Source organism: Callithrix jacchus, chromosome 17, assembly GCF_049354715.1.
Source record: "Callithrix jacchus isolate 240 chromosome 17, calJac240_pri, whole genome shotgun sequence".
Taxonomy (NCBI): Eukaryota; Metazoa; Chordata; class Mammalia; order Primates; family Cebidae; genus Callithrix; species Callithrix jacchus.
The window spans coordinates 45,739,410-45,766,747 of record NC_133518.1 but is presented as its reverse complement, the minus strand read 5'-3'; the positions used below and the strand labels follow the sequence as shown (position 1 = coordinate 45,766,747).

The 27,338-nt window shown below is 41.2% G+C and overlaps 1 protein-coding gene and 1 pseudogene across 10 annotated transcripts; both read left to right on the top strand.

Moving 5' to 3' along the window:
* The first annotated feature begins 2,860 nt into the window (after nucleotides 1-2,860).
* Nucleotides 2,861-25,022, top strand: FAIM (Fas apoptotic inhibitory molecule). 9 transcript variants are annotated; one of them, XM_035278415.3, is made up of 7 exons: nucleotides 3,422-3,561; nucleotides 11,282-11,393; nucleotides 15,056-15,115; nucleotides 16,743-16,875; nucleotides 17,228-17,456; nucleotides 18,632-18,681; nucleotides 24,558-25,022. In XM_035278415.3, the coding sequence occupies exons 3-7, from the start codon at nucleotides 15,072-15,074 to the stop codon at nucleotides 24,705-24,707; spliced, it is 606 nt and encodes a 201-aa protein (XP_035134306.1). In that variant the 5' UTR covers nucleotides 3,422-3,561; nucleotides 11,282-11,393; nucleotides 15,056-15,071; the 3' UTR covers nucleotides 24,708-25,022. The 9 variants fall into 9 exon arrangements, with proteins under 9 accessions (XP_078210258.1, XP_035134306.1, XP_002759597.1 ...); XM_035278414.3 differs by lacking the exon at nucleotides 3,422-3,561 and adding an exon at nucleotides 3,664-3,770; XM_002759551.7 differs by lacking the exon at nucleotides 11,282-11,393.
* LOC128928554 (bisphosphoglycerate mutase pseudogene) lies at nucleotides 20,679-22,644 on the top strand (annotated as a pseudogene). The gene has a single exon (XR_013528619.1). The product of XR_013528619.1 is annotated as a bisphosphoglycerate mutase pseudogene (transcript).
* Nucleotides 25,023-27,338: the final 2,316 nt, after the last annotated feature.

Here is a 27,338-nt window from a genome sequence, read left to right as displayed (position 1 = left end):
AGTGTCTCCTGCTTCTAGTCCAGCAACTCAGGAGTATTTCTCAGAAGAAATAAAGACTAGGAGAAATCAGCTAGCTGTTTCTCATCTCTGGGAATTTCCACTCTGGAGCCTTTTACCTTTTCCCCCAATTCATTATTTCAACAATCATTTGCTGTAAACTCTGTTCAAAAATACTGCTGCAGCAGCTGGGGGTAGTGGTTCATGTCTATAATCCCAACAACTTGGGAGGCTGAGGCAGGGGGATTGCTTGATGCCAGGAGTTCGAGGCTGCAGTGAGTTATGATCAAGTCACTGCACTCCAACCTGGGTGACAGAATGAAACCCAGGTCTCAAAAACAACCAAAAAAAAAAAAAGAGAGAGAGAGAGAGAGACAAAAAACACTGATGTAGAAGAAAATACAAATATGAAATATTTGTCTTCAGGGAGCTTTCAGTACAGGGTAGCAAACAAGAAAGCAGTGCTCACTAAGCAGAATTCCTGTATCATAATTTGCTTAGTAATCAGTCTTTATCACTTTGCAAACTGGTTAACCTCATCAATATGTTATTCCCTACTGTCTCTTAACTACTTTCTCTCACATACTTGCTTAGCATCTAGAAACTGCATCTACCCTACAAACCCCAAAGGTGAAGCAGTCTTTCTTTACATTAACATAAAGATGCAGAAAGAAATTATACGATAGGGCCTGAATGTCCCTATCTTAGTCCATTTTGGCTGCTATAACAAAATACTTGAAAAGGCCGGGTGTGGTGGCTCACACCTGTAATCCCAGCACTTTGAGAGGCTAAGGTGGGTGGCTCACCTGAGGTCAAGAGTTTGAGACCAGCCCAGCCAACATGGCAAAACCCCATCTCTACTAAAAATACAAAAATTAGCGGGGCGTGGTTGTACATACCTGTAGTCCCAGCTACTAAGGAGGCTGAGGCAGGAGAATTGCTTGAACCTGGGAAACAGTGGTTGCAATGAGCCAACCAAGTAAGACTTTAACTCAAAAACCCTCCCTGGGCTCATGTTCCTCTACTGGGAATCCCAAGGAAAAGGGGAAGCAGTCTCTTTTTCAGAAGCCCCGGAAAACGTCTCCTCAATGCTCCAGCCAGGGTGGACCCTGTCTCAAAAAGAAGAAGAAGAAAATAGTCTGGGTGCATTTGCTCGTGCCTATAATCCCAGCACTTTGGGAGGCCAAGGTGGGAGAACTGAACCCAGGAATTTGAGACCAGTCTGGGCAACATAGTAGGATCTTCTCTCTACAAAAAAAAAAAAAAAAGTTAGATATTAGCTAGGTGTGGTGGTATGCACCTATTGTCCCAGATCCTTGAGAGGCTAAGGCAGGAGGATCACTTGAGCCCAAGACATAGATCATGGCTGTAGTGAGGTGTGATCATGCCACCGCACTCCAGAGTAAAACCCTGTATCAAAAAAAAAAAAAAAAAAAAAGAAAGAAAAAAACTTAAACTGAGTAATTTATAAACAGCAGAAATGTATTGCTCACAGTTCTGGAGGCTGGGACATCCAAGATCAAGGCTCCAGCTGAGTCATACTCTGCTGAGGGCTTGTTCTGTGCTTCAAAGATGGTGTCTTCTCAGTACATCCTCACATGGCAGAAAGGTCAAAGAGGATCCCTCAAGCCTCTTTCACAAGGGCACTCATTTCCCCCACAAAGGACCCATTCTTTTAATATGAATGTGTTGGGAGTTAGGTTTCAACATATGAATTTTGGGGAGATACCAGCATTCAAACCATAGCAGCCCCCAAATATACTGGGCTCTCAGAGCCTTCCAGAATCCCTTCACTTGTTTCTATTCTATGGTTGGGCCTACACTTCACAGGGACCACTCAACAACTTTGCTTGCTCTCTGTAAGCAACACTGTCTCCTTCTCAAAGTGAAAATCAAGGCCATCGAAGACACTACCCAGGCCTGCTCTTCATTATTCATTCAATCAATAAATATTTGCCAAAGTTAATATGGACCTGCACGATGCAGATGTGAGAAATACAAGAATGAGAGCCAAGCGGCCATGGTCTCTGCCTTCATGGATTTCAGTCTACTGTTACGTTACACATTAAGCAAACATTACACAAGCTATTGCACACCCTGAAAGAGGCTAGGAAGAAGAAGCCCTGATGCTGCAAGTCTCTGTGTGTTTTTTGTTTTTGTTTTTGAGATGAAGTCTCACTCTGTTGTCCAGCCTGGAGTGCAGCGAGGCAATCTCGGCCCACCGCAAACTCCACCTCTCAAGGTCAAGTGATCCTCCTTGAGAGGATCATCAAGGTCCTCTCAAGGTCAAGTGATGCCTCAGCCTCCTAACTGGAATTACAGACACACGCCACCACGCTTGGCTAATTTTTGTATTTTTAGTAGAGATGGGGTTTCACCATGTTGGTCAGGCTGGTCTCAAACTCCTGACCTCAGGTGATCCAACTGCCTTGGCCTCCCAAAGTGCTGGGATTACAGGTGTGAGCCACTGAGCCCGGCTGTTTCTTGTGTTTTTGTTTTGTTTTGTTCTGTTTTAAATGAAACCAGGTCTCATTCTTTGCCCAGGCTGGAGTGTAGTGGTACAATCACAGCTCACTGCAGCCTTGACCTTCCTTCCTGGGCCAAGCGACTCTCCCACCTAAGCATCCCAAATAGCTGGGATCACAGGCCTGAGCCAACATGCTGGCTAATTTTTTTTTCTTTCCTTTTCTCTCTCTCTCTCTCTCTTTTTTTTTTTTTTTGTAGAGATGGGGTCTTATCATGTTGCCCAGGCTGATCTTGAACTCCTCGGCTCAAGCCATCCTCCCATCTGCCTCCCAAAATGCTGTGATTATAGGCATGAGCCACCACACCCAGCAATGCTGCAAGTCTTGTGGGCCAGGATAGTGTAACCTAAGAATCACAACAGGGAAGAGGTGAGGAGTGTCCAAGCAGAGGGAAGAGCATTTGCCGAGGCCCTGGGTGAGAAGAAACTTGCATCCTTTAAGGACCTAAATGAAGCCAAGCAGGCAGGGGCTAGATCACACATGGGAGCTTCCTGCCCACCTTAAGTAGTTTGGGTCTTTAAAGAAGGAATGAGACTCCATAAAGAGGTTTTAAGGACCGAGTGCCATAGTTGCCATGACCAGGTTTCCCTTCCCCATAGCTGCAGAGCAGGCACAGGGCTGTTTTTGCCCGCCAGGTTGTCGCCGCGTCTATCCCAGCGCGGGGCCTGCGGCTGGCTCCTACCCATCTTTCCTTGCTGGCAGGAAGACTGGACGCAGTGCAGGACTTGGTGATGTCCTGGATGGGGGCTGAGGAAGGCCTGTGCGCGGAGGGTGCGGCCTTGGGCTAAGGCTGTGGACCGGGTTGCATCCGTGGAGGAGGAGGGGTGGCCTCCTGCGCTGGGCGCCCCAGGGGACCTGAGGCGCGACAAACAGTAAGCGCGTTTGGTAATCGCGCCTGCAGAGCTTTCAAGCCTCCGCGCCGGCTGCGCCGGTTTCTCGGCGAAGGGAGCAAGGCCTTGCGGCCTGCGTAGCCGAGTCGGAACCAACCGGTTGTTTGGTGCGACCGCCCCCAGAGCCTCCCGCGGCCCACGGCGCACAGGTGAGGCAGCAACCGGGTGGGGTCGGGGTCGCGCCTGCGCCCACCTGGACGCCCCGGGCCCGCCGGCTCCGCACCCCGGAAGCCCCTGCGCGCAGCCCTTGGCGTCCCCGCGCCCTCGGCCCTACTGTTCCCGCGGCGGCTATCTCTCGGCGGCGGAGGCGGGCGGTGTCTGCTGCACGGTCGGTGAGACCCAAGCGGGTGAGGCGCGGGTGAGTTCCGGACGCTTCCAGCCGGCCCGCCGGTGACCTCAGGCCTAGCAGCAGGACTCGGCTCCCGCTGAGCGCGGGCAGAGGTGAAAGTGCGGCGGGGCGCGGAGCCAACCCAGGGCGGTGCGGGAGCGTCCCTGCTTGGCCAGGCCCGGCCCCGGGACCAGCCGCACCCGCCTACAGCCTGTTCGCTAACTTTAGACATAATACTAGTCGCTGTCGAAAACGTGGAACGGAAAGCAACAAGGAAACAAAGCAGCCATGCTCCTGCTCCCCAGAGACAAGCCGGGTTAACATGAAGGTGTATTTTCTTCCAGATGCGTTTTCCTTGGAATATGATCAGGGCTTATTTTTGCAGAACCTGCATCATAAAGTGCAGAAACATGCTCTCTCTCTCTCTGCTTTGAAACAGGGTCTCACTCTGTCGCCCAGGCTGGAATGCAGTGGCAAGATCTTGGCTCACTGTTGCAGTCTCAACCTTCGGGCTCTTTCTCTTAATAATACCTCACATGTATTTACCCGTGGCTTTAAGTGTTTTTCTACGTCCTTTTTATTGGCCACACTAGACTGCACATTCCCGTGTGCCAGGTTGACTACGGCATCCATCCTTGGCTTCTGGCATGGGCTTTGACTGGACTGTGATTTACTTAATGTTGTTTCTCTCTGATGTTGAGCGTACAGGTGGTTTTCGGTTTTTAGTTATTGCAGAAAGTAACTCATTGAGCACCGTTACCTCTGCGTTTTTGAGCATGATCATTTGTGTAGAATGAATCCCACAAGATTCATTCTAAAACAAGATAGACTCCATAAACTATACCATATGGCTTCTGGTGTAAGATTGTGAAATGGCCCTGAGAAAAGTTACTATCATTTTTATACCTCCAGTAAGTAGCATTTGGGAATACTTGGCTCGAGGAGCTTCCTGACTGACTTCAGTGGAAAGCCCCCTCACTTCATAAGGGGCCCGGGCTGGAGATGAAGATGTCAACACTTGAAAGAGTGACTTGCCTTATTGGCTGGTCGTACCTAGGGCTTTTGCTGAAAAGGGAACTATGCACATCTTAGTTACTACTATTACCTGAGTAATTTTTAAACTGGCTTTGGTTTATCTCGAACAAATCATTTCAGTCCCCAATAAGGTTAAACCTAAGTTAAGACAAAATTCAGGTGAGATTAGATGAACGGTGGAATCATGTTGGTGTTTTAAGTCATGCTCTGAAACATAGTTGTTGGGTTGCTAGGGAAGGGATCTTAAAAGATTGTTGGGTAAGGATGAGATATCCAAAAAGCTTTCTTTGAAGACATATAAAAAGTTTCAAGTGCTTGACATCATCTCCATCAGTGAAAATAAATGGAATATGGCTTTTCATCTTTTAAATTTATATTTTATTAATAAAATCTTTGCAAAAATAGAGGGTTTTTTGGTATTTATCATTTTCCAGTTTGATCATATAATCTTGAAAATTAAGTATATGCATAAGAGTTTAAAAACAACAGTGGATTTCTCCCGTTTTATTTTTTATTTTTATTTATTTATTTATTTTGCGAGAGTCTCGCTCTGTGGCCCAGGCTGGAGTGCAATGGCGTGATCTCAGCTCACTACAACCTCCTCCTCCCAGGTTCAAGCAGTTCTCCTGCCTCAGCCTCCCGAGTAGCTGGGATTATAGACGCATGCCACCAGGACTCAGCTAATTTTTGTATTTTTAGTAGAGACAGGGTTTCACTATGTTGGTCAGGTGGGTCTTGAACTCCTGACCTCGTGATCCTCCTACCTCAGCTTACCGAAGTGCTGGGATTACAGGCATGAGCCACCGCACCCGGCCTTTTTTTAAAAAATAAATTAAATCATTTATTTATTTATTTATTTATTTATTTTGAGACTGAGTCTTGCTTTCGTGGCTCAGGCTGGAGTGCAGTGGCACAATTTTGGCTCACTGCAACCTCCGCCTCCAGGGTTGAGCAATTCTGCCTCAGCCTCCCGAGTAGCTGGGATTACAGGTACCCACCACCACGCCCGGCTAATTTTTGTACTTTTCGTAGAGATGGGGTTTCACTATGTTGGCCAGGATGGTCTCGAACTACTGACCTCAGGTGATCCGCCGGCCTCGGCCTCCCAAAGTGCTGGGATTACAGGCATGAGCCACTGTGCATAGCCCCAAGTTTTATTTTCTTATTTTTCATACAAAGTCTCCCTTTGTCACCCAGGCTGGAGTACAATGGCATAATCCTGGCTCACTGCAACTTCCCCAGTTCAAGCGATTCTTGTGCCTCAGCCTCCAGAGTAAAGACGTGTGCCACCATGCCTTGCTAATTTTTGTATTTTTGCAGAAATAGGATTTCACCATTTTGTCCAAGCTCGTCTCAAACTCCTGACCTCCCAAAGTGCTGGGTTTGCAGGTATAAGCCACCGCACCTGGCCACTTTCTCCAAAGTTTTAAACCAAAGCCTTCTTTGGCAGAGCTAGGACCCTTCCTCTATGGGCCCTTTCTGTCCTATGCTGCTTCCCTTTATAAGGACACTCCCATTGTTGTACTATAATCATTTCTCGGTCTCTCCAGACTCCCCCACTCTCAGAGCCTGATACATAAGTACCCAGCAACTATTGGTATGCTGGGTGAACTTAGCATATGACATGTGTTTATTAAATTGAATTTGTAACTTACAGATCTACATGACATATTTCTGAGTGAAGTAGAAATTAGGGACAAGGACAGATGTGCTCCTCGTTTGGTTACAGGTGCAATTGCATCCCAAGAAACACCACAGGCAGGACATCTGCCTTTTATTTTTTTTCCTTTTTTTGTTTTTTAACAACTTTATTGAAATATAACTCACATACCATGTAATTCACCCATTTAAAGTATACAATTCTTTTTATATATATATTATTAACTTTTTTAAATGGTAAAATATATACAACATAGATTTGCCATTTTAACAATTTTTTAGTGTACAATTCAGGGCCATTAAGTATGTTCACAATATTGTGTGACCATTGTATCTATTTGCCAAACTTTCTCAATACCTTAAACAGAAACACAGTGACCATTAAGCAACAACTCCCTGCTATGGTTTGGATATTTGTCCTTTCAAATCTCCTGTTGAATTTTAATCCCCATTGTGGTAGTACTGGGAAGGGGGGCCTGATGGAAGGTGTTTGGGTCATGGGGGCGGATCCCTCATGAATACATTAATGCCCTCCCTTGGAGGTGGATGGGTTCTTGCTCTGTCACTTCTCACTAGAGCTGTCTGATAAAAAGAGCCTCGTACCTCCCACCTCTCTCTTGCTTTCTCTCTGGTCACGTGCCTTCTATACAGCCAGCTCCCCTTTGCTTCTGCCATTAGCAGAAGCAACTTGGAACCCTCACCAAATGCAGATGCCCAATCTTGACCTTCTCCAGACATCAGAATCATGAGCTAAATAAACCTTTTCTCTTTATAAGTTACACAGCCTTGGGTATTCCTTTATAGCAACACAAAAGAGACTGAGACTTCTCCTTGTTCTCTTCCCCCATTCCCTGAGAATGTCTAATCTGCTTTCAGTCTCTATGAATTTTCCTATTCAGGGTATTTCATATAAGTGGAATCATATTATACTTGCCATTTTTTTTTCTGGCTACTTCACTTAGCAGAAAGTTTTCAGAGTTCATGCTATAGCATATGTCAGAATATCACTCCTTTTTTTGACTGAATAAAAAGGAATGTCGTGTGTGTGTGTGTGTGTGTGTGTGTGTGTATGCATTTTATCACTTCTAGGCCTTTTGGCTAAGATCAAGTGTATATACCACATTTTGTTTATGCTTATGTTGACAGACAACTTGGGTTGTTTTCATCTTTTGGCTATTAGAAAATGCTACAATGAACAATAGTATATACATTTCTGAGTGGCTGATTTCAAAACTTGTGGGTGTAAACCTAGCAGTGGAATTGCTAGGTCATATAATAAATACTTCTCTGTTTAGGTTTTGAGGAACTGTCGTATCTTTTTGTTTGACAATGTCACCATTTTACAGTCCCACTAGCAGTGTACAAGGTTCCAGTTTTTCCACATCCTTGCCAACACTCATTATTTTCTGTTTATTTTTAGCATGGCTATCCTAGTAGATATGAAGTTGTATTTCATTGTGGTTTTGATTTGCATTTCTCCCGTGATTAATGTTGTTCAGCATCTTTTCATATGCTTATCGACTATTTGTATGTCTTCTTTGGAATAATGTCTGTTGAAGTCTTTTGCCCATGTTTGGTGGTGGGGGGGTGGAAATGAAGTGTTGTCTTATTGCCCAGGCTGGAGTGCAATGGTGCAATCTTGGCTCACTGCAACCTCTGCCTCCCAGGTGTAAGCGATTCTCCTGTCTCAGCCTTCCAAGTAGCTAGCTGGGATTATGGGCACCTGCCACCACGCCCAGCTAAACTTTTGTATTTTTAGTAGAGATGGGGTTTCACCATGTTGGCCAGGCTGGTCTCAAACTCCTGACCTCAGGTGATCCACCTGCATTGGCTTCCCAAAGTGCTGGGATTACAGGTGTGAGCCACTGTGACTAGCCCCTTTGCCTATTTTTAAATTGGGTTGTCTTTTGTGTTTTTGAGTAGTAGAGTTCTTTATATATTCAGAATATGAAACTTCTATCAGATATATGATTTCCAAATATTTTCTCTCATCCTTGTCTTTTCACTTTCTAGATAATGTCCTTTGATGCACAAAAATTTTTGTTTGTTTTTTTGAGACAGGGTCTCATTCACAGCTCACTGCAGCCTTGACCTCTCAGGCTTAAATGATCCTCCCACCTCAGCCTCTGAAGTAGCTGGGACTATAGGCATGCACTACCATGCCTGGCTAGTTTTTAAATTTTTTTGTAGAGATGGGGGTCTCCCTATGTTGCCCAGGCTGGTCTTGCACTCCTGAGCTCAAGCAGTTCTTCCACGTTGGCCTCCCAAATTGCTGGGATTGCAGGTGTGAGCTACCACATGCAATCAGCTTTAACTTTTGATGAAGTCCAATTAATTTTTTTCTTTTGCTGCCATATCTAAAAATCCATTGTCAAATCCAAGGTCATGAGGATTTACCCCATGTTTTCCTCTAAGAGTTTTGTGGTTTTAGCTTATATTTACATCACTGAGATAACTTTTGCATATGGTCTGAGGTAGGTGAGGTTCAACTTAATTCTCTTATGTATGAAAATCTAGTTTTCCTCATAACATCTGTTGAAGAGACTATTCTTTCCCTATCAGTTAGAGTTGGCACCCTTGCCAAAAATCAGTTGGCCACAGATATGTAGATTTATTTCTGAATTCTCAATTCTTTTTTTTCAAAGTATAAATTCATACTTTGTAGGAAATGTAGTGTACAAAACAATATGAATCACTACCCCTAATCCAGGCGACCCATTTTCCCCCAAAGGGGTACATTTAGGTCCTGTTCCACCTGGCAGGGGTGAAAGGATTCAGTAGTCTTCCAGGTTACTAGTAAATTCTTCTCCCAAGGCTGGGACCATCAAGGCACAGTCTGCATAAGGCTCACCCCGTCAGACCCTAGGCTGTGCTGCTTGCACTGTAGGCAGGAGTGGGGGTGAGATTGCACCACTGCACTCCAGCCTGGGTGACTAGAGCGAGATCCTATCTCAAAAAAAAAAAAAAAAAAGAAGGATTTTCTTCGATTTTCTGACAGCCTCTAGTACAGTATCTCTTGATAGCAGGCTCAAATAAATGTTGAATAGAAAAACTGAAGGCTGGACATTTTTTATAAGGAAACTTTTGTTGTGAAGGTACATCTCCCTGTGAGAAAACAAATAGAGCATAGCTGCTGCAAATCACACAAAACCATAGAGAAATTTTAAAAACATGTATGACCAGGTGTGGTGATTCATGCCTGTAATCTCAGAGAGGCCAAGGCAGGTGGATTACTTGAGCCCACCAATTTGAGACCTGCCTGGGTAACATGGTGAAACCCCATCTTTACAACAAATACAAAAATGAGCTGGGCGTGGTGGTGTGTACCCATAGTCCCAGCTACTTGGGAGGCTAAGGTGGGAGGATCCTATGGGCCCAGGAGGTTGAGGCTGCAGTGAGTGGTGATCACACCACTGCACTCCAGCCTTGGCAACAGAACAAGACCCTGTCTCAAAACAAAGACAGAAACATGTACAGATGCTTCTTGACTTGCGATGAGGTTATATCCCGATAAACTCATTGTAAGGTGAAAATATTATAAGTCAAAAATGCATTTAGTACACCTAACCTATCAGACATCATATCTTAGCCTTGCCTACCTTAAATGTGCTGAGAATACTTACGTTAGCCCACAGTTGGGCAAAATCATTTAACACAAAGCCTATATTGCAATGAAGTGTTGGCTGTCTCATGTAATTTATTGTACTGTACTGAAAGTGAATGGTTTATGGGTACTCAAAATATGGTTTCTACCAAACACATCTCTTTTGCACCATCTTAAAGTCGGAAAATCATTAAGCCAAACCATTGTAAGCTGGGGACCACCTGTATTTGACTTTGGAGTGCTTTTAGAACATTTGGTGACCATTTATCTATTTGTTGAATTAATGGACTGCATTTGCTCAGGTTGATATTACTTTGTATAGACCATCCAGAGAATCACCAGTTACGGAGGAAGTAAGTTGACTTTTGTGTGAGGATATTCTCAAAATGAAAAATCAGCCGACAGTCCAAATTATATTAAAGTCTGTTTAAGTAAACATCAATCTCTGCTTTAGTGCCTGTTGAGGTTTTAAAATAATCATTCATATTGACTTTCTTTCAGACTTAAATCTCAGTTTGATTTTCTGTTTCCCGAAAGGCTCACTAGTGGGCATATTTTTATGTGCATTTGATGAGCTGACTAGAGGTTTTTAATGATTTTCCCTGATATGAATGGCCAAAAAACAGATGTCAGTCTGTTAACCTGTTGCATTTGTGGCTATTAAGAATGTTTTCAGCTGGGGGCCGTGGCTCACGCCTGTAATCCCAGCACTTTGGGAGGCCGAGGCAGGCAGATCACGAGGTCAAGAGATCAAGACCATCCTAGCCAACATGGTTAAACCTCATCTCTACTAAAATACAAAAATTAGCTGGACATGGTGGTGCACACCTGCAGTCCCAGCTACTTTGGGAGGCTGAGGCAGGAGAATTGCTTGAACCTGGGAGGCAGAGGTTGCAGTGAGCCAAGATTACGCCACTGCACTCGAGCCTGTCGCCTGGCGACAGAACAAGACTCTGTCTCAAAAAAAATGTTTTCTTTGTGTGCTCTCCTACTGTTCAGCCAGAAGAGCAATTTCAATTACATTTTAAAGTGGTGAGATTGGAATGGAATATGTAAAGTGACAGAGGTCACAAGACTAGTGAAACTGCTGGGATAGGATAGAAGCCGAAAAGCAGGAGGCAGAGTTGATTTGGGATGTTTCTCTTAAACATTAGATGGGATTTGTTGATGGGAATTATTTTTTGCAGTAAGATCATTTGAAAAGTTTTCTTTACTCTGTGTGCATTATTGGAAACCTCTACAGCCTTGTTAGAAAGTTGGACGGGCAAAAAGAACCCAGGACTGGCAGTGGAGATGGCATTTTGAGGGATGTGTGTTACTGATTTCCCCATAATGAAGGAGAGAGGCTAGACCAGGTAATTTCATTGTTTTTTGTTTTCCAGTGCTGATAATTTTATGACTCTCTCATATTTTGGTTATGGATGTTATAAGGTAGGGGCCACTTTAATCCTTGCATAGAAAGCACTTCTTTTTTTTTTTTTTGAGACAGAGTTTCGCTCTTGTTGCCCAGGCTGGAATGCAATGGTGCGATCTTGGCTCACTGCAACCTCCGCCTCCTGGGTTCAGGCAATTCTCCTACCTCAGCCTCCTGAGTAGCTGGGATTACAGGCACGCGCCACCATGCCCAGCTAATTTTTTGTATTTTTAGTAGAGACGGGGTTTCACCATGTTGACCAGGATGGTCTCGATCTCTTGACCTCGTGATCCACCCTCCTCGGCCTCCCAAAGTGCTGGGATTACAGGCATGAGCCACCGCGCCCGGCCAGAAAGCACTTCTTAAAGTTAATTTCTGCCTTTTAAAATGGTACAAAATTTGAAGTATTGCAGTCTTTTTATAAGCTAAATATACTTTTAATGTTCCAAGGAATAATTTTTGTTTCGTTGTTGTTTTTGCTTTTGGAACAGGGTCTTGCTCTGTTGGCCAGGCTAGAGTACAGTGGTATGGTCATGGCTCACTGCAGTCTCAAACCCCTGGACTCAAGCGATCCTCCCACCTCAGCCTCCCTAGTAGCTGAGACTACAGTGACGTGCCACCACACCTAGCTAATTTTTTTTGCTGTCACTATATTGACCAGGTTTGTCTCGAGTTCCTGGCTTCAAATGATTCTCCTGTCTCAGACTCTCAAAGTGCTGGGATTACAGGGATGAGCCACCATGCACACTCCAAGGAGTAATTATAAAAATATTTTATAATTATTAACCATTTATAAAAAGTTTTTTTAGAGCTTTGCTAAAAATAATGGATAGTACCAATAAGAAAACTGAAATACTACTTTGTATTGAAGCAGCATTTTTCTTAATCAGAGGAAAATAGGCAAAGAGAGTAACAAAATTTTATATTAATTCATAAACTTGTTTAAGAAGAAACATCAATTTTGATACATAGTTATATAAGTAGAATTGGAATGGTTCAAATTTGCCAGATAATCGCTTCAGTACTTACTCTTATCTTTGTTTATAATTCTCTCCTATCATGTACACTTTCAGTTAAAAAAAAATTGCTTTTTTTTTTTTTTTTGAGACGGAGTCTTGCTCTGTCGCCAGGCTGGAGTGCGGTGGCATGATCTTGGTTCACTGCAACCTCTGACTTCCTGGTTCAAGTGATTCTCCTGCCTCAGCCTCCTGAGTAGCTGGGGTTACAGGCACATGCCACCACATGCAGCTAATTTTTGTATTTTTAGTAGAGATAGGGTTTCACCATGTTGGCCAGGATGGTCTCAATCTCCTTGACCTCGTGATCCACCTGCCTTGGCTTCCCAAAGTGCTGGGATTACAGGCGTGAGCCTCCATGCATGGCCAAAAAATTGCAATTTTTTAGGTAGTCCTTAAATAATAGTTGAATGTCTGAATGATTTTTTATAGTTTAGAGAAGAAAAACATGTTTAATGTGATCATAATCTCTAATCTTTCTTCTAATTGGTGGTATTGCCTTTTATACTTCTCTATGGAAAGGTATTATAATTAAGAGTTTGTATCTTAGTGTGATTTAGTAGTATTTGGAATTCGTTATAATAGAAAACATGTATGTATAATATTTATGATATGTAAATATTATAATATATAAATATACATACAACTGTATGTATAATACATATACTATGCATATAAATATATATATTCTTTATATGTACTCCATGCCTATCTATCTATGTATATATACCTGTCACCCAGGCTGGAGTACATATAATTATACTACCTATCTATCTATAATATATATATTATATCTATTTATCAGTCTCTCTCTCTATATATATATGTATATAAAACACATATATATCTGTTTTGAGACAGGGTCTCACTCTTGTCACCCAGGCTGGAGTGCAGTGGCACGACCACTGCAGCCATGCACTGCAGACTCTAACTCCTAGGCTCAAGCGATCCTCCTACCTTACCCTCCCTAGTAGCTGGGACTACAGGTGCATACCACCATGCCTGGCTGGCTTATTTTATTGCTATGTATTCTTTTTGTTTTTATTGTTGTATGATACCCTCTGGTTTCTCAGGGTATAATCCTCGAGCTTCTTAAGAGTAGAAAAATTCACAAATTTGTGTGGTGCTAATTTTAAAAAAGAGGAATTTATATTAAGTACGAATATTTACCTAGTTTTTATTCTAAAATCCTTAACTTTTCTGGCCTGTTGGATTGCTTTTATGAGTGCTAATTTCTTCTTTAATAACTTTTTGGCTGGGTGTGTGGTGGCTCATGCCTGTAATCCCAGCACTTTGGGAGGCTGAGGTGGTGGATCACTTGAGACCAGGAGTTCGAGACCAGCCTGACCAACATGGCGAAACCCTATCTCTCCTGAAAATACAAAAAATTAGCCAGATTTGGTGGTATGTGCCTATAATTCCTGCAGTTCAACAGGCTGAGACATGAGAATCGCTTGAACACAGGAGGCAAAAGTTACAGTAAGCCAAGATTGTGTCACTGCACTCCAGCCTGGGGGACAGAGTGAGGCTCTCTCAAAAACAAACAAAAAGCTTTTTAATAATTTGTGACTTCTGGCTGTTTCCATCCGGAGATGGTTAGCAGGCTCCCATTTTTCACCAGGAGACAGCATTCTTGAGCATTTATAAATAATGGGCACTAAAGAAAGGGCTAAACTAGGGTAGATCTTGGAAGCAAAAAATAGTTGAATTTAGGATACTTTGGCAGGAGTGAAACTGTTAATCCCAAATCTTCAAATGTGAGGGTTTCCTATGCATGTGAATTTGTGTGCAGTTCTGATTTTAGTAAAGCTTAATTAACACTGCAGCCCTGTTACTGTTTAGTTCATTGCATAGTACTGGGCTCTAGTTCTGGCTTGGATCCTGCTAGTGATGTGAGCAAGCCACATAACTTTTGTGGATTCATCATTGGCACTAGTAAATTAAATGGGCTTAAGTAATGGGATAAATTAAGTTCACTCTTTGAGAGCAGACCAGCATATCCCGGTCTGCTTCTTGCAAACTCATCAGTTCTTTGAAGTTATCTAAACACAGAAAGATTTTAAAAATTATGTTCCACCATAGTGTAGCCTTCTAAAATAAAGATTACATTTTAAATTAGTTACCACTTTAACACTGATGCTCCCAGAAGGTGCATTGTGTTTATCCTGGAGTTTGATGTATTCCCTGACTCACTGCCTCATACCCTTGGGGCTTCTTGTGCTTCAGTTTGAGAAGCATGGGACACAGAGGATCTCTTAGGTATCTTGCAGCTCTGATATGCTGTAATACTTGCAATAAACTAGAGTTTGTTTTTTAGTTTTAATAAAGTATATCTTTAAGAAATTATAAATCCATAACAGGGAAAAATATGACTGATTTGCATGATTTAACATCTTTCTCTGTAAATTAAAGATTACAGTTCTAGTGTATGTAGAAGCTGTTTCATCAGAAACTCCATGTAATTTAATAAATGGATTGCAAAATTAGAAAAATAGAAAAACCCTTTGTAGATGTCATCATTGTTGCTTTCAATCTTTCTTTGCTGCAATTCTGCTTTTTTCTTTTCTGGCTGCTAATTGGATTAAAGACTGTTTTTGCCAACCATGGCATCTGGAGATGACAGTCCTATCTTTGAAGATGATGAAAGGTAAATGTCTTATATTGCAGTAAACTAGCCTTTGACATTTTCAAGACTGTTATCATTCAAAAGAGCAATTTATCCAAGCTGCTCTGTTAAGAATACATTTTGTAAAATTGCAGATTGTGTGGTTCTGCTTTTGTGTGATTTAGAGCAGGAGTAGTAAATACCTGGCGTGGAGGTAGCCACCAATAACATGGCAACTATTTCCATAGAGCCTTGGTGTGAGGTCTCCTCCTATCTCTCAGCACAGAGTTCTTGGCAACGACTTCAAAATGGTATCAAATCCATTTAACATCTTCACTTGAGAGCATACAAAGGAGATTAGGGTGAACAAAGAGGAAGATGTAGTTAAGAGAACAGGCTTTGGAGCCAGAATCCTAGGTTTAAATCCTACCTCTGCCACTTAATGTCGTTGTAACATTATTTAGGTAAACCTTAGCCTCTCTGAGCCTCGTCTATAAAATAAGGATACTAATAGTACTCATCTCATGTTGATTCTGTGAGTTAATATATTTAAAGCTCTTAGAACAGTGACTGTCACATAGTAATCACTTAATACCTGTTAGCTCTGATCATTGTTACTGTAATAAATGATACTTCTGTCAAGGCTAAAAAGATTACCAATATCAAAATATTAATTAGATATTATATATGTATATGTCATTCACATAGGATATATTAACATCAAAAATATATGTTGAAGTATATGCCAGAAATGTCTGACAAACCAAATCCTTTAATTTTTTATTTTTGAGATAGTCTCACTCTTTCATCTGGGCTGGAACGTGGTGGTGCAATGATGGCTTACTGTAGTCTCAACCTCCTGGGCTCAGGTGGTCCTCCCACCTCAGCTTCCCAAGTAGCTGTGATTCCAGGCATGCACCATTACATGTGGCTAATATTTTTGTAGAAACAGGGTTTCACTATGTTGCCTAGGCTGGTCTGGAACTCCTGAACTCAAGTAATCTGCCCACCTTAGTCTCCCAAATTGCTGGGATTACAGGCATGGGCCACCACACCCGGCCCCAAATCCTTTATTTTTTAAAATAAGATTTCCTGTATTAATGCCAAGAATGTTTCCCATAACATTTCAAAATTATTTTTATCTTTATTATAGAATATTTCTTCCATGACTTTTTTTCTTAGTATAATAAATTAAAATCTTTTTGTTAAAACAAATCCCTTGTATTAGTTTAAGTATGGGAGATCTGGAGAGTTCTTGTTTTAGAGTGATTAGACCTGAAAAAGATAAACGAAATTAAATATCATGGTTTTTAAATGGGAGCTGGTGGGAGAAGAGTAAAGACTTTTTACTGACCTTTCCATGCACTATGCTGTAGTCAACCTAGAATACTAACCAGGATAAACTGATGGATTCTTAATCCTATTAAGATGGATTTTTTTAGACGTAATCGGACTCTGTGCCCATATATAGTAGTTGTATCTTAAAGGAAGGGTGAATAAGCGGGAGAAAATAGTTACATGTACTGTGAGTAGAATTTCTTAGGTACTACCACTTTAATATTTTGAAATTTTAGACGTTTTAATCATTAATATTTTCATCTTGGAAGGATTAACTGGTTATTTAATTAGTATTTTGGCCCACTATAATTGGTTTATTTTATTCCTTTAGCCCTCCTTACAGCCTTGAAAAAATGACAGATCTTGTAGCTGTTTGGGATGTTGCTTTAAGTGACGGAGTCCACAAGATTGAATTTGAACATGGGACTACATCAGGCAAACGAGTAGTGTATGTAGATGGGAAGGTAGGAAGAAAATATGTTACTTTGTAAAATATTATATATAGAGAAACTTGATTTTGTTGAAGTAGCATCTTCATATGTGAATTCAGGGCTTTTCTTTTTCTTATAGTGATTATGTTTTTGATCCATGTCATTTTTCTGTGTAAAGCAAACTAATAATAGTTATGGAATTCATGGAATATAGCATGTAATATTTAAACTTAAAATGGTTTTATTTTCTAAAACCTTGGCATCATAAATTAATAAAATTATATCTAAATGGTATTACCTTTGTTCACTTTACATTATTTCTAAAATTAAATATTAATTTTTTCTTCCATTTGAATGTCTCAAATTTTTCTATTTTATTATGTAGGAAGAGATAAGAAAAGAATGGATGTTCAAATTAGTGGGCAAAGAGACATTCTATGTTGGAGCTGCAAAGACAAAGGCGACCATAAATATAGATGCTATCAGTGGTTTTGCTTATGAATATACTCTGGAAATTAATGGGAGAAGTCTCAAGAAGTATATGGAGAACAGATCAAAAACCACCAATACTTGGGTATTACACATGGATGGTGAGAACTTTAGAGTTGTTTTGGGTAAGTTAGTGCTGTTTCTGCAGAACTCATTGTTTTCTTTTAAAGATAATGTCTGTTTAATTCCTGTAACTATTCAGACCTTCTATGGAGCTTTGAAAAGGAGAGAGAGTGTATGTGCAGGTGTATTTCATTTGTTTACAACATTTTTAAAAATCTTTTTCTTTCCCACCTGCTTGGGATTGTCTAGCAGGTGTGTATATTGTCTAGCAGGTATATTTCTAATGTGTCCTGTGTGAATGATGCATTCATTTAATCCACCATTTTATATATAAGATATCTTAAGCCAAGTTTTATAGGAATGGATTTGAGGATTATAAATTTAGGTTTTAAAAACATGTAACTGCTGTGATCGTATAGTGGTAAATAAATCGAAATAAAAATAAAACAAAAAACATGTAACATTGCCAGGCGTGGTGACTCATGCCTGTAATCCCAGCACTTTGGGAGGCCAAGGTGGGTGGATCACCTGAGGTCAGGAGTTTGAGGCCAGTTTGGCCAACATGGTGAAACCCTGTCTCTACTAAAAATACAAAAATTAGCCGAGTGTAGTGGCACAAACCTATAGTCCCAGCTACTTGGGAGGCTGTAGCAGGGGAATCGCTTGAACCCGGGAGGTGGAGGTTGCAGTGAGCTGAGATTATGCCACTGCACTCCAGCCTGGGTGACAGAGCAAGATTCCCTCTCAAAAAATAAATAAATAAATAAATATATATATATATTTTTTTTTTAGAGTAAGGGTCTCACCATATTGCCCAGGCTGGTCTTAAACTCCTGGGCTCAAATGATCCTTTTGCCTCAGCATCCAAAAGTGCTGGGATTATAGGTGTAAGCAGCTGTGACCACCCTTCTTTTCATTCTTAACAACAATATTCTTGGGAGTCTGTTGCCCTCCTGTTTGAAAGCTCCAAAACTTAATCGATTTGTATTGGGACCATAACTTTCTTAAAAGGTTGTTTTGTTTCATTATAGTTTTATGAACAAAGAACAAACACAGCTTCTTCAAATTTTACGAGAGTCTCAAAGCCATGAAAGCCATGAAAAAGTGCTGGGTTTTGGAGTTAATGGAATTTTAGAGATCTGGTATATCAAACCTTTCCTAAAATAATAAATAGGAAAAGTTAACTTTATCTTTAAATCACAGAATAACTTAAAAAATTTTTATTTTATTTTTACAGAAAAAGACACTATGGACGTATGGTGCAATGGTAAAAAAATGGAGACAGCAGTAAGTTGACTATTTGATTACTCTAAGTGCCATCTGTCTAAGTTACCATTGAATTGTTGCTGCATTTCCTAATTACAGAGATTTTATAATGAACCAAAGCCCTGGCCAGGAGTGGTGGCTCACGCCTGTAATCCAAGCACTTTGGAGGCCAAGGCGGGCGGATCACCTGAGGTCGGGAGTTCAAGAACCAAAGTCCTCTTGATAAAAACAAAAAAGGGATTAAGTACTCATTACTCCAGATTCCAAAAACCTTTGCCAGACAGTGCCTGGTGCCGTGAGTTTGGAAACAATTTATGTTCTCAGCTGGCACAAACTTCATACTCTCCTTTCCTGTCCTGGACCAGGCTCTATCCTCAAAAGAGCCCCTAGTTAAAACATTATATCCCCAAAGGTTAGTGTTCTCTGGTGTTTAACCATTTTAAGTGGTGCATTATATACCACTGCTTCTCAAACTTTCATGCACAGAAATCGCCTGGGATCTTGTTAAAATGCTAATTCTAACATTTCCCTAGGTGCTGCTAATGCTGCTGGTCCACAGATCACACGTTAGGAATGCTTTATACCATACACTCAAAGCAGATGGTTCTTTTCTGAAAGCAAGATTTTTGTAAAATGAGTGATACAGTATCAGATGACATGAAGGTACTCAGACAGGAAAGGGCATTCTCATGAACTCCAGAGGACAAGGGGAACTTTAGACCAGCAGTGCCAATGCAGGAAGAAAGAGGCTACCCCAGTCACTGTGGCCAGGCACACTGAAATCCCCATGTAGACTCCAGTGTCTTCAGCTTTTACTGTCAGGTGCTTCTATGGCTGTGGATGGGGTGAATGGAGGAGTGAATTTCAAGTAGGAATGAAACAGTAATAGTGTGCACACAGGAGAGAGTGGGAAGCAGAAAGTATGGGACTAGGAGCTGAAATCACTGGATGCTAATCCCCATGTCTTATGGGGTCTGCAGGACAAGTGGGGAGTGCTGTCACCTGGTACCCACCTTTCATGCTGGCTCCAGATGTGAACATCAGAGCTGGAGATAATGGGAAGCTCTCTTCTCTAGTCACATTTTGCATGTTGTAGTTGCTTTTATCTCATTTGTATAGTATAGGTATAAGACAGTGAGAAAAGGTGCTTTTGGTTGTTGGAGGAAAGGAGGTCTGGGATTCATTTATTCAGAAGACCACCTAGAACCTACTTGGTCTGATAGCTGTTTCTGAAGAGGTGACAAAGCCAGAAATCACAAATTACAAAGATAAAGCTACATGTGGTAGCATAGGTCTGCAGTTGCCTCTTACTTGAGAGTCTGAAGTGAGAAGAACACCTGAGGCCTAGGAGTTTTAGGCCAGCCTGAGTAACATAGACTCCATCTCTAAAAAAATTAATAAATTAATTAAAATTTAAAAGTTACAAAGATGAATGCTTTTCTGTTTCTGAGTCCTGGAGAAGTTAATTTGGGCTCACTCAAAATTGAGTGCTTGAGCTGCTCTCGGGGTTAAATCTACTGCAAGAAACTTGTTTTAGGCAGAGAGGCTTGAAGAGCACTTCAGTATTTTGTGGCCCCCTTTGGAAAAACTCCAGTTACCACTAATGTGGATCAGATACCTACTGTGTGTCCAATGCCATGCCTAGTGGTTCTTCCTGTTTCTTTCCTACCCTGGAATTCTCTAGATGGAGAATCAGCACTTTGGAATCACATTTCCTCCCACACTCAAGAAATTCTCCAGTGCACATGTAGAGAGAATGCTGTTTTATGGTATTAAGAATGTGGTTGTACTGGGTGCAGTGACTCATGTATGTAACCCCAGCACTTTGGGAGGGTGAGGCGGGTGGATTGCTTGAACCTAGGAGTTTGAGACTAGTCTAGGCGACATGGCAAAACCCCCCTCTACTAAAAATACAAAAATTAGCAGAGGCCCTAGGACCTGCCCCCGTCTGGCTCAGGGGCTAGAAAACAGCATTGATGCCGGCGACCGCGATGAGTCCTAGGAGGCGCTGGATCCTTGGCGGCTCGGAGGAGCGGCTGCTGCTGCTGGTGCCTCTTTGCAGATGTATTGCTGTCCTTGAATAATAGCCCATTTGAAAACGCCTGGAAAGTTCAGCCATCAGTATGTCCAAGTACAAACTTATTATGTTAAGACATGGAGAGGGTGCTTGGAATAAGGAAAACCGTTTTTGTAGCTGGGTGGATCAGAAACTCAACAGTGACGGACTGGAGGAAGCTCGAAACTGTGGGAAGCAACTCAAAGTATTAAACTTTGAGTTTGATCTTGTGTTCACATCCGTCCTTAATCGGTCCATTCACACAGCCTGGCTGATCCTGGAAGAGCTGGGGCAGGAATGGGTTCCCGTGGAAAGCTCCTGGCGTCTAAATGAGCGTCACTATGGGACCTTGATTGGTCTCAACAGGGAGCAAATGGCTTTGAATCATGGTGAAGAACAAGTGAGGCTCTGGAGAAAAAGCTACAATATAACCCCGCCTCCCATTGAGGAGTCTCATCCTTACTACCATGAAATCTACAATGACCGGAGGTATAAAGTATGTGATATGCCATTGGATCAACTGCCACGGTGTGAAAGCTTAAAGGATGTTCTGGAGAGACTCCTTCCCCATTGGAATGAAAGGATTGCTCCTGAAGTATTACGTGGCAAAACCATTCTGATATCTGCTCATGGAAATAGCAGTAGGGCACTCCCGAAACACCTGGAAGGTATCTCAGATGAAGACATCATCAACATTACTCTTCCTACTGGAGTCCCCATTCTTCTGGAATTGGACAAAAACCTGCGTGCTGTTGGGCCTCATCAGTTCCTGGGTGTCCAAGAGGCCATCCAAGCAGCCATTAAGAAAGTAGAAGATCAAGGAAAAGTGAAGAAAGCTAAAAAATAGTCTTTCCTAACTGTTGGCTAAGAAGAAATGCAAAAGAAGTGGCATGCAGTGTGTTATGGGTGCTGAACTCTCTCTTTCCTTGATTTTCCAGAGCTAGGCTGTGGAGTAGAGTTTGTATAGGTAACTTATTTTGGCCTAGATAAGGCTTTAGGATGCCTGAGTGCTTATGTCATAAGCCTATGAGTTAGCTTTCCTGCTAGCCCCCTAGTTAGTCACCAGACTAGTAACTAATGGGGTTTAATGAAGGTCATAAGTTTCTGAGATGGGAGAGTAAAAAGTAGAGATGATAAAGTTAAAGGTATTTATCATTCAAGAAATCATTATTGAGTCACCATTGACAGGCACTATTCCAATCAGTAGTTTACTTTTATATTTAATAAGTTTTTCTGGGATGATAGTAAGGGATTTTAGATAATATACCATATGTATTTATTGCTAGTCTTTTCTTATAGGAAGAGACTGATAATGAGGGCCAGAGGCCCATTAAATGAGAAAGTCACAGATATATTTCTCCAAGAAAGCCAGCAACCACCACCACCATGACAGAAATGACAACAAGGCCCTTTAACTTGTCTTCTAGTTTAGAGACATCCATCATTTGACATTTAGTAGAATTCCTCTTTGGCCACAAGAATAAGCAGCAAGCTGGGTGTGGTGGCTTACGCCTGTAATCACAGCACTTTGGGAGGCTGAGGTGGGTGGATCATGAAGTCAGGAGATCACGACCATCCTGGCCAACATGGTGAAACCCTGTCTCTAATAAAAATATAAAAATTAGCCAGGCGTGGTGGCATGCACCTGTAATCCTAGCTACTTGGGAGGCTGAGGCAGGAGAATCGCTCGAACCAGGGAGTCAGAGGTTGCAGTGAGCCGAGATTGCACTGCTGCACTCCAGCCTGGTAATAGAGTGAGACTCCATCTCAAAAAAAAAGAATAAGCAGTAGATAGACAACTGTGGCTGTTGAGGTTCTCTTTTTGGCTTGTTTTAATTTTTTGAACTTTAATGTTTGGGTACCTAGAATTAGTTTAAAAATAAAGTTCCTGATAATAAAGTGACTCAAAATGGCATCCTCAAAAAAAGAAAAAATTAGCAGAATATGGTGGCATATGCCTGTAGTCCCACCTACTTGGGAGGCTGAGGTGCAAGGATTACTGAGCCCAGGGAAGTTGAGGCTGCAGTGAGCCAAGGTTGCGCCAGTGCACTCCAGCCTCGTTAACAGAATGCGAGACCCTGTCTCAAAAAAAAGAATGCAGTTGTAACTTTGGGAGGCCAAGATGGGAGGATCACTTGAGGCCAGGAGCTCCTGATCACCCTGGGCAACATGGTGAGACCCTATTTCTATAAATTATTTTTTTTAAGTTAGATGGGTATGTGCCTGATTCCAGTTGCTCAGGAGGCTGAGGCAAGAGGGTTGCTTGAGTCCAGGAATTCAAGGCTGCAATGAACTGCAATTGAACCCCTGTACTCCAGCCTGGGTGATAAGAGTAAGACCTTGTCACACACACAAAGAATGTTGTTGTAGTTGTAAGAAGGTGAAAACAATGTTCATCCACGTCTTTGTTTTGTAGTAATTAACAGGAAACCACATGTGTTTGGAAAATAGTTCTTTATAACCCAGTTGCCTTCTCATTGTAACTACAACCTAGTCTGCAGGGCAGTTTAGGCAGTTCTGTATGTGGGCAGCCTTCCCCAGTACTGTAATACGCACAACAAACTCATCTTGTTGCCTGTTAGAGCTTTTCTCCTTTTTCTTTCATCTCAAAGCATCATGCCAAAATTATATATTTGTCTAATTGCCAAGAAGCTAGTTATATAGATTATATTACCTAACCCTTGCCCTTTCCTCCAAAGTCTTTTTCCAAGGCTCAGTGTTAAAAATGGGGACAGGAACACGCTGCACCCAAGGACATGCTTGTGGTATTCAGCACACCTCCCATAAAGAGCCAATGACGACATTCTTCCCAGAGCTAGGAAAAGGCTTCTCTCCCTGAGGCATCCTGTGCCTTCTTTGGCTTGGTGGTGTTATCTGGGGCCCTTGCTCTATCTACTCTGGCTGCTAAGAAGCTAATAGCCAGGGTTTAAATCTGATTGTCAGTTTCTTTGCTTTCTGAAGCAAATTATTTTTTATCCTCTAAGCCTCTTCTTCTTTCCTTCCTTCTCTGTGCTGCCTGGCTCTAACCTTTTTACTCTAGATCACTGCTGCTCAATCAAAATATAATATGAGGCACAGATATGACCTTCATGTGTAATTTTAATTTATGTAGTATCCACATTTGAAAAAAAATTTAGGTGAAGTTAATTTTAATATGTTTAAGTCAATATATCAAAAAATATTTAACATGTAATCAATGTAAAAAATTATTTTATACATTTTTTGTTTCATACTAGGTCTTCTAAATCCAGTGTCTATTTTATATTTAAACAGCATATCTACTTTGAGACTAGGCAGTTTCAAGTGCCCAATAGCCACATGTGGCCAGTGGCTACTGTACTGAACAGAACAGGTATAGATTTAGTGGTGTTTGGTTTTGTTATCTGTGTATTTTATTGTAAGCCACCTTATATCATAAGGAATCAGATTTTCAGTGTGGTTAAGAACACCCCATCCCTGGCTGGGTGCAGTGGCTAACGCCTGTAATCCCAGTAATTCGGGAGGCTGAGGTGGGTAGATCACTTATAAATAACTAATAAATGTAATGTTTATCATTTTTATTTTTGAAAGCATATGTTATAGACACATAGCTATGAGGTTTATATCCACCACCCCCCACCTCAGAATTTAAGATTTTTAAGGATTGTAGGGATTATAAAAAGGAAACTTTTAATTCATAACAGAAATATGCATCTAAGTACAAGCTTTAGATTTTGTTTTTCAAAGCTTATTTTTAACTAATACATTATTTTATTGTACCACTAGTAATTTTAGATGGTGTTAATGCTCTAGACAGAGAATGTTTCTGCAACACTAATTGCTGCTTCTTTTTTTGATCCAGGGTGAGTTTGTAGATGATGGGACTGAAACTCACTTCAGTATCGGGAACCACGACTGTTACATAAAGGCTGTCAGTAGTGGGAAGCGGAAAGAAGGGATTATTCATACGCTCATTGTGGATAATAGAGAAATCCCAGAGATTGCAAGTTAATGAATTTGAATCTTAAGAAGTAAAGATCAGGACTTTTTAATTACTGTGGTAATTAAATGTGTTCAGTATGTACTTATTAGTACATTTAGTCTGCAATGTTTTTATTTTTAAAAAAGTTACATGAAACTGTAACATTCCAAGGGTCAGGAAAAAAACCAATTAGGTACAGTCATAAAAATTACAATTTACGATGCAAATAATATAAAATGTTTTAAAGGCAAATGGAAAATAAGATACGGACCAAAGTCACTAATGTTTTACAAAAGTAACCTTTACTGTAATAAATATTGTAAAAATAAAATGGATGCCACTTGATTTGTGTTTATATGTATGGTTAAGTCTTTATGTGTTTTAACCTGTGCAGATAGCCTGTTTCTCTAGTTTAAAGCAGATGGTACACAGTGATACAATTAGTTTAACTGAAGAAAATGAGAAACAGTTTTTATTTAAGGAAATTTCAGATAGTGTTGCAATAATTTAATTTAAAATGTGGGTTTCTGAAAATGTAGTTGTTTTGTTTCATTAACATGGTGAGGGCAAAAATGAAAAGGAAAAGAAGCAAACTTTACACCAGATTACCAGATGCTTCCTTAGGCAATGTTTAAAAGTCAGAGTTGCATATCTGTGCCTGGATGTGGCACCAGTGTCAGTGTTTCTGTGACTGAATCTGCCAGTGTAGGCGTATGCGCAAAGACCAGCCAAGTCAGTATACTAAAGTCCTGAGGGTTGGTCATTTCAATACTCTGAAAGTCTTTCAAGGCAAGATATAGTTTAATAGTAGACTATACTGAGGCATTTCACAAATGGAGAACGTCACCTCACACACAGAAGATCAGTAATGATCTGTGTGAGGGGACATTCTCCATTTTTTTGACTTGCTCTGTTCAATATGGTTGCCATTAGTTACATGGCTATTTAATTAAAATGAAATACAATAAAAAATTCAGTTTCTCAGTCACATTGGCCACACTTCAAGTGCTCAACAGTCACATGTGGCTAGTGGCTATCATACCAGATGGTGTGGATATAGAACATTTCTGTCACCACACCAAGTTCTGTTGGACAGCACTGGTCTAGATAGACTGTCTCAGGTTGAGTGAGTTGCTCAGTAGTGGCGTAGGATTCAAATCCAGGTTTTTCTGGCACTACGACTTATGCCCTTTACTCCTATCTCCCTGCCATTAACATATTTCCAAGAAATTTTGGGCAGAACAGAGGCAGAACCAGGTTCTAACAGCAGGAAAGAAACTGAGGGGCAGCAGAGCAGTGAGGGAAGAAGGTTTGGACAGGCCAGGACCCCGGCAGGCAACGTGCAGGGTGGCAGGGTGGGTGTATTAAGAAGCCTTTGACTCCTTCCTTCTTCGAGCACCTTTTGTTTTGAAGTCTTTACCACTGGAAGCTCAGCATAATACCTTTACAAAAACATTTACAAGGCTGGGCCAGTGGCTCATGCCTCTAATCCCAGCACTTTGGGAGGCTGAGCCAGTGGGACTGCTTGAGCCCAAGAGTTCAAGACCAGCCTGAGCAACATAGTGCGACTCTGTCACTACAAAACAAAAACAAAAACAAATTTAAGTTTATAAAAGATTTTTACCAAAAAACCTCCCTGCTCTTCCCATTCCACCCCTTAGTTTTGCTTCACTGCCCCTGGGATACCAGGAAACAAACAGGGACTCTCTGAGGCGTGCTAAACTCACATTTGGGTTTGCTTTCATGGTCTTGGGAGCTGTGGTTTGTTTTCATTTTTCTTGAGTAAAAGGCTTATTTTAATGGCCATATTTTATCAGCTTGAAAAATATTTTATGCCATGTCCAAAAGCAAAGCAACTACTTTCAGGCAGTGGTCCTTGAACTGCAGTTATTAGAGGTCAAAATCCGTGATTTGCAGTGGTTATTATGTACCTAAGCAAACACTTGGGAGTACAGTTTGATTCTGTCTTTATGGAAACCAAACCCTAGGAATATAGCTTTGCCTTTGACATGGTGAGTCCACGTTTGTTTTGTTTTGTTAAGCAGCACAATAATGTAGAAACAGTATAGGCTAGCTCTGAAGTTTGACACAGCAAGCTAAGTTCTTGAGCCTCAGTTTCCTCATCTCAAAATTTGAGGCTCTTACTTATCTTAGTTATTTAATTAGATATTTCAGATGTACAAAAAACAGAAAATATAACACAGTTGTAGTATTAAACTAGGTGTACCTATTGCCCAGTTTAAAACCTAAAGCATTACCAATGCAACTGAATACCCATACACCCTCCCTGTTCCCCTCCCCCTCCCTTGTGTAACTAATCACTATTGTGTATTTGATATTTATCATTCCCATGCAAGTTTATATTATTTTACTATATAGGTAGGTATCAAAAAGTACAGTATTATTTTAAAATTTAAATGTGATTACATTCTGTGTATCCTACCTACATCATGCTTTTCCCCTAGTCAACAAAGTTTTTATGTAGGTTGGGATGTGTATCTCCAGTTCCTTTAACTCTGGTATTCAACCATACAAATTTAACTACACATACCCCTAGGTAGTTTTCAGATGATCATCAATACATCAGTGACTCTAATGAACATCTTTGTCAACATAAAAATAAAGAGCTCTTACAAAGCTAATTGTAAAATGGACAAATAG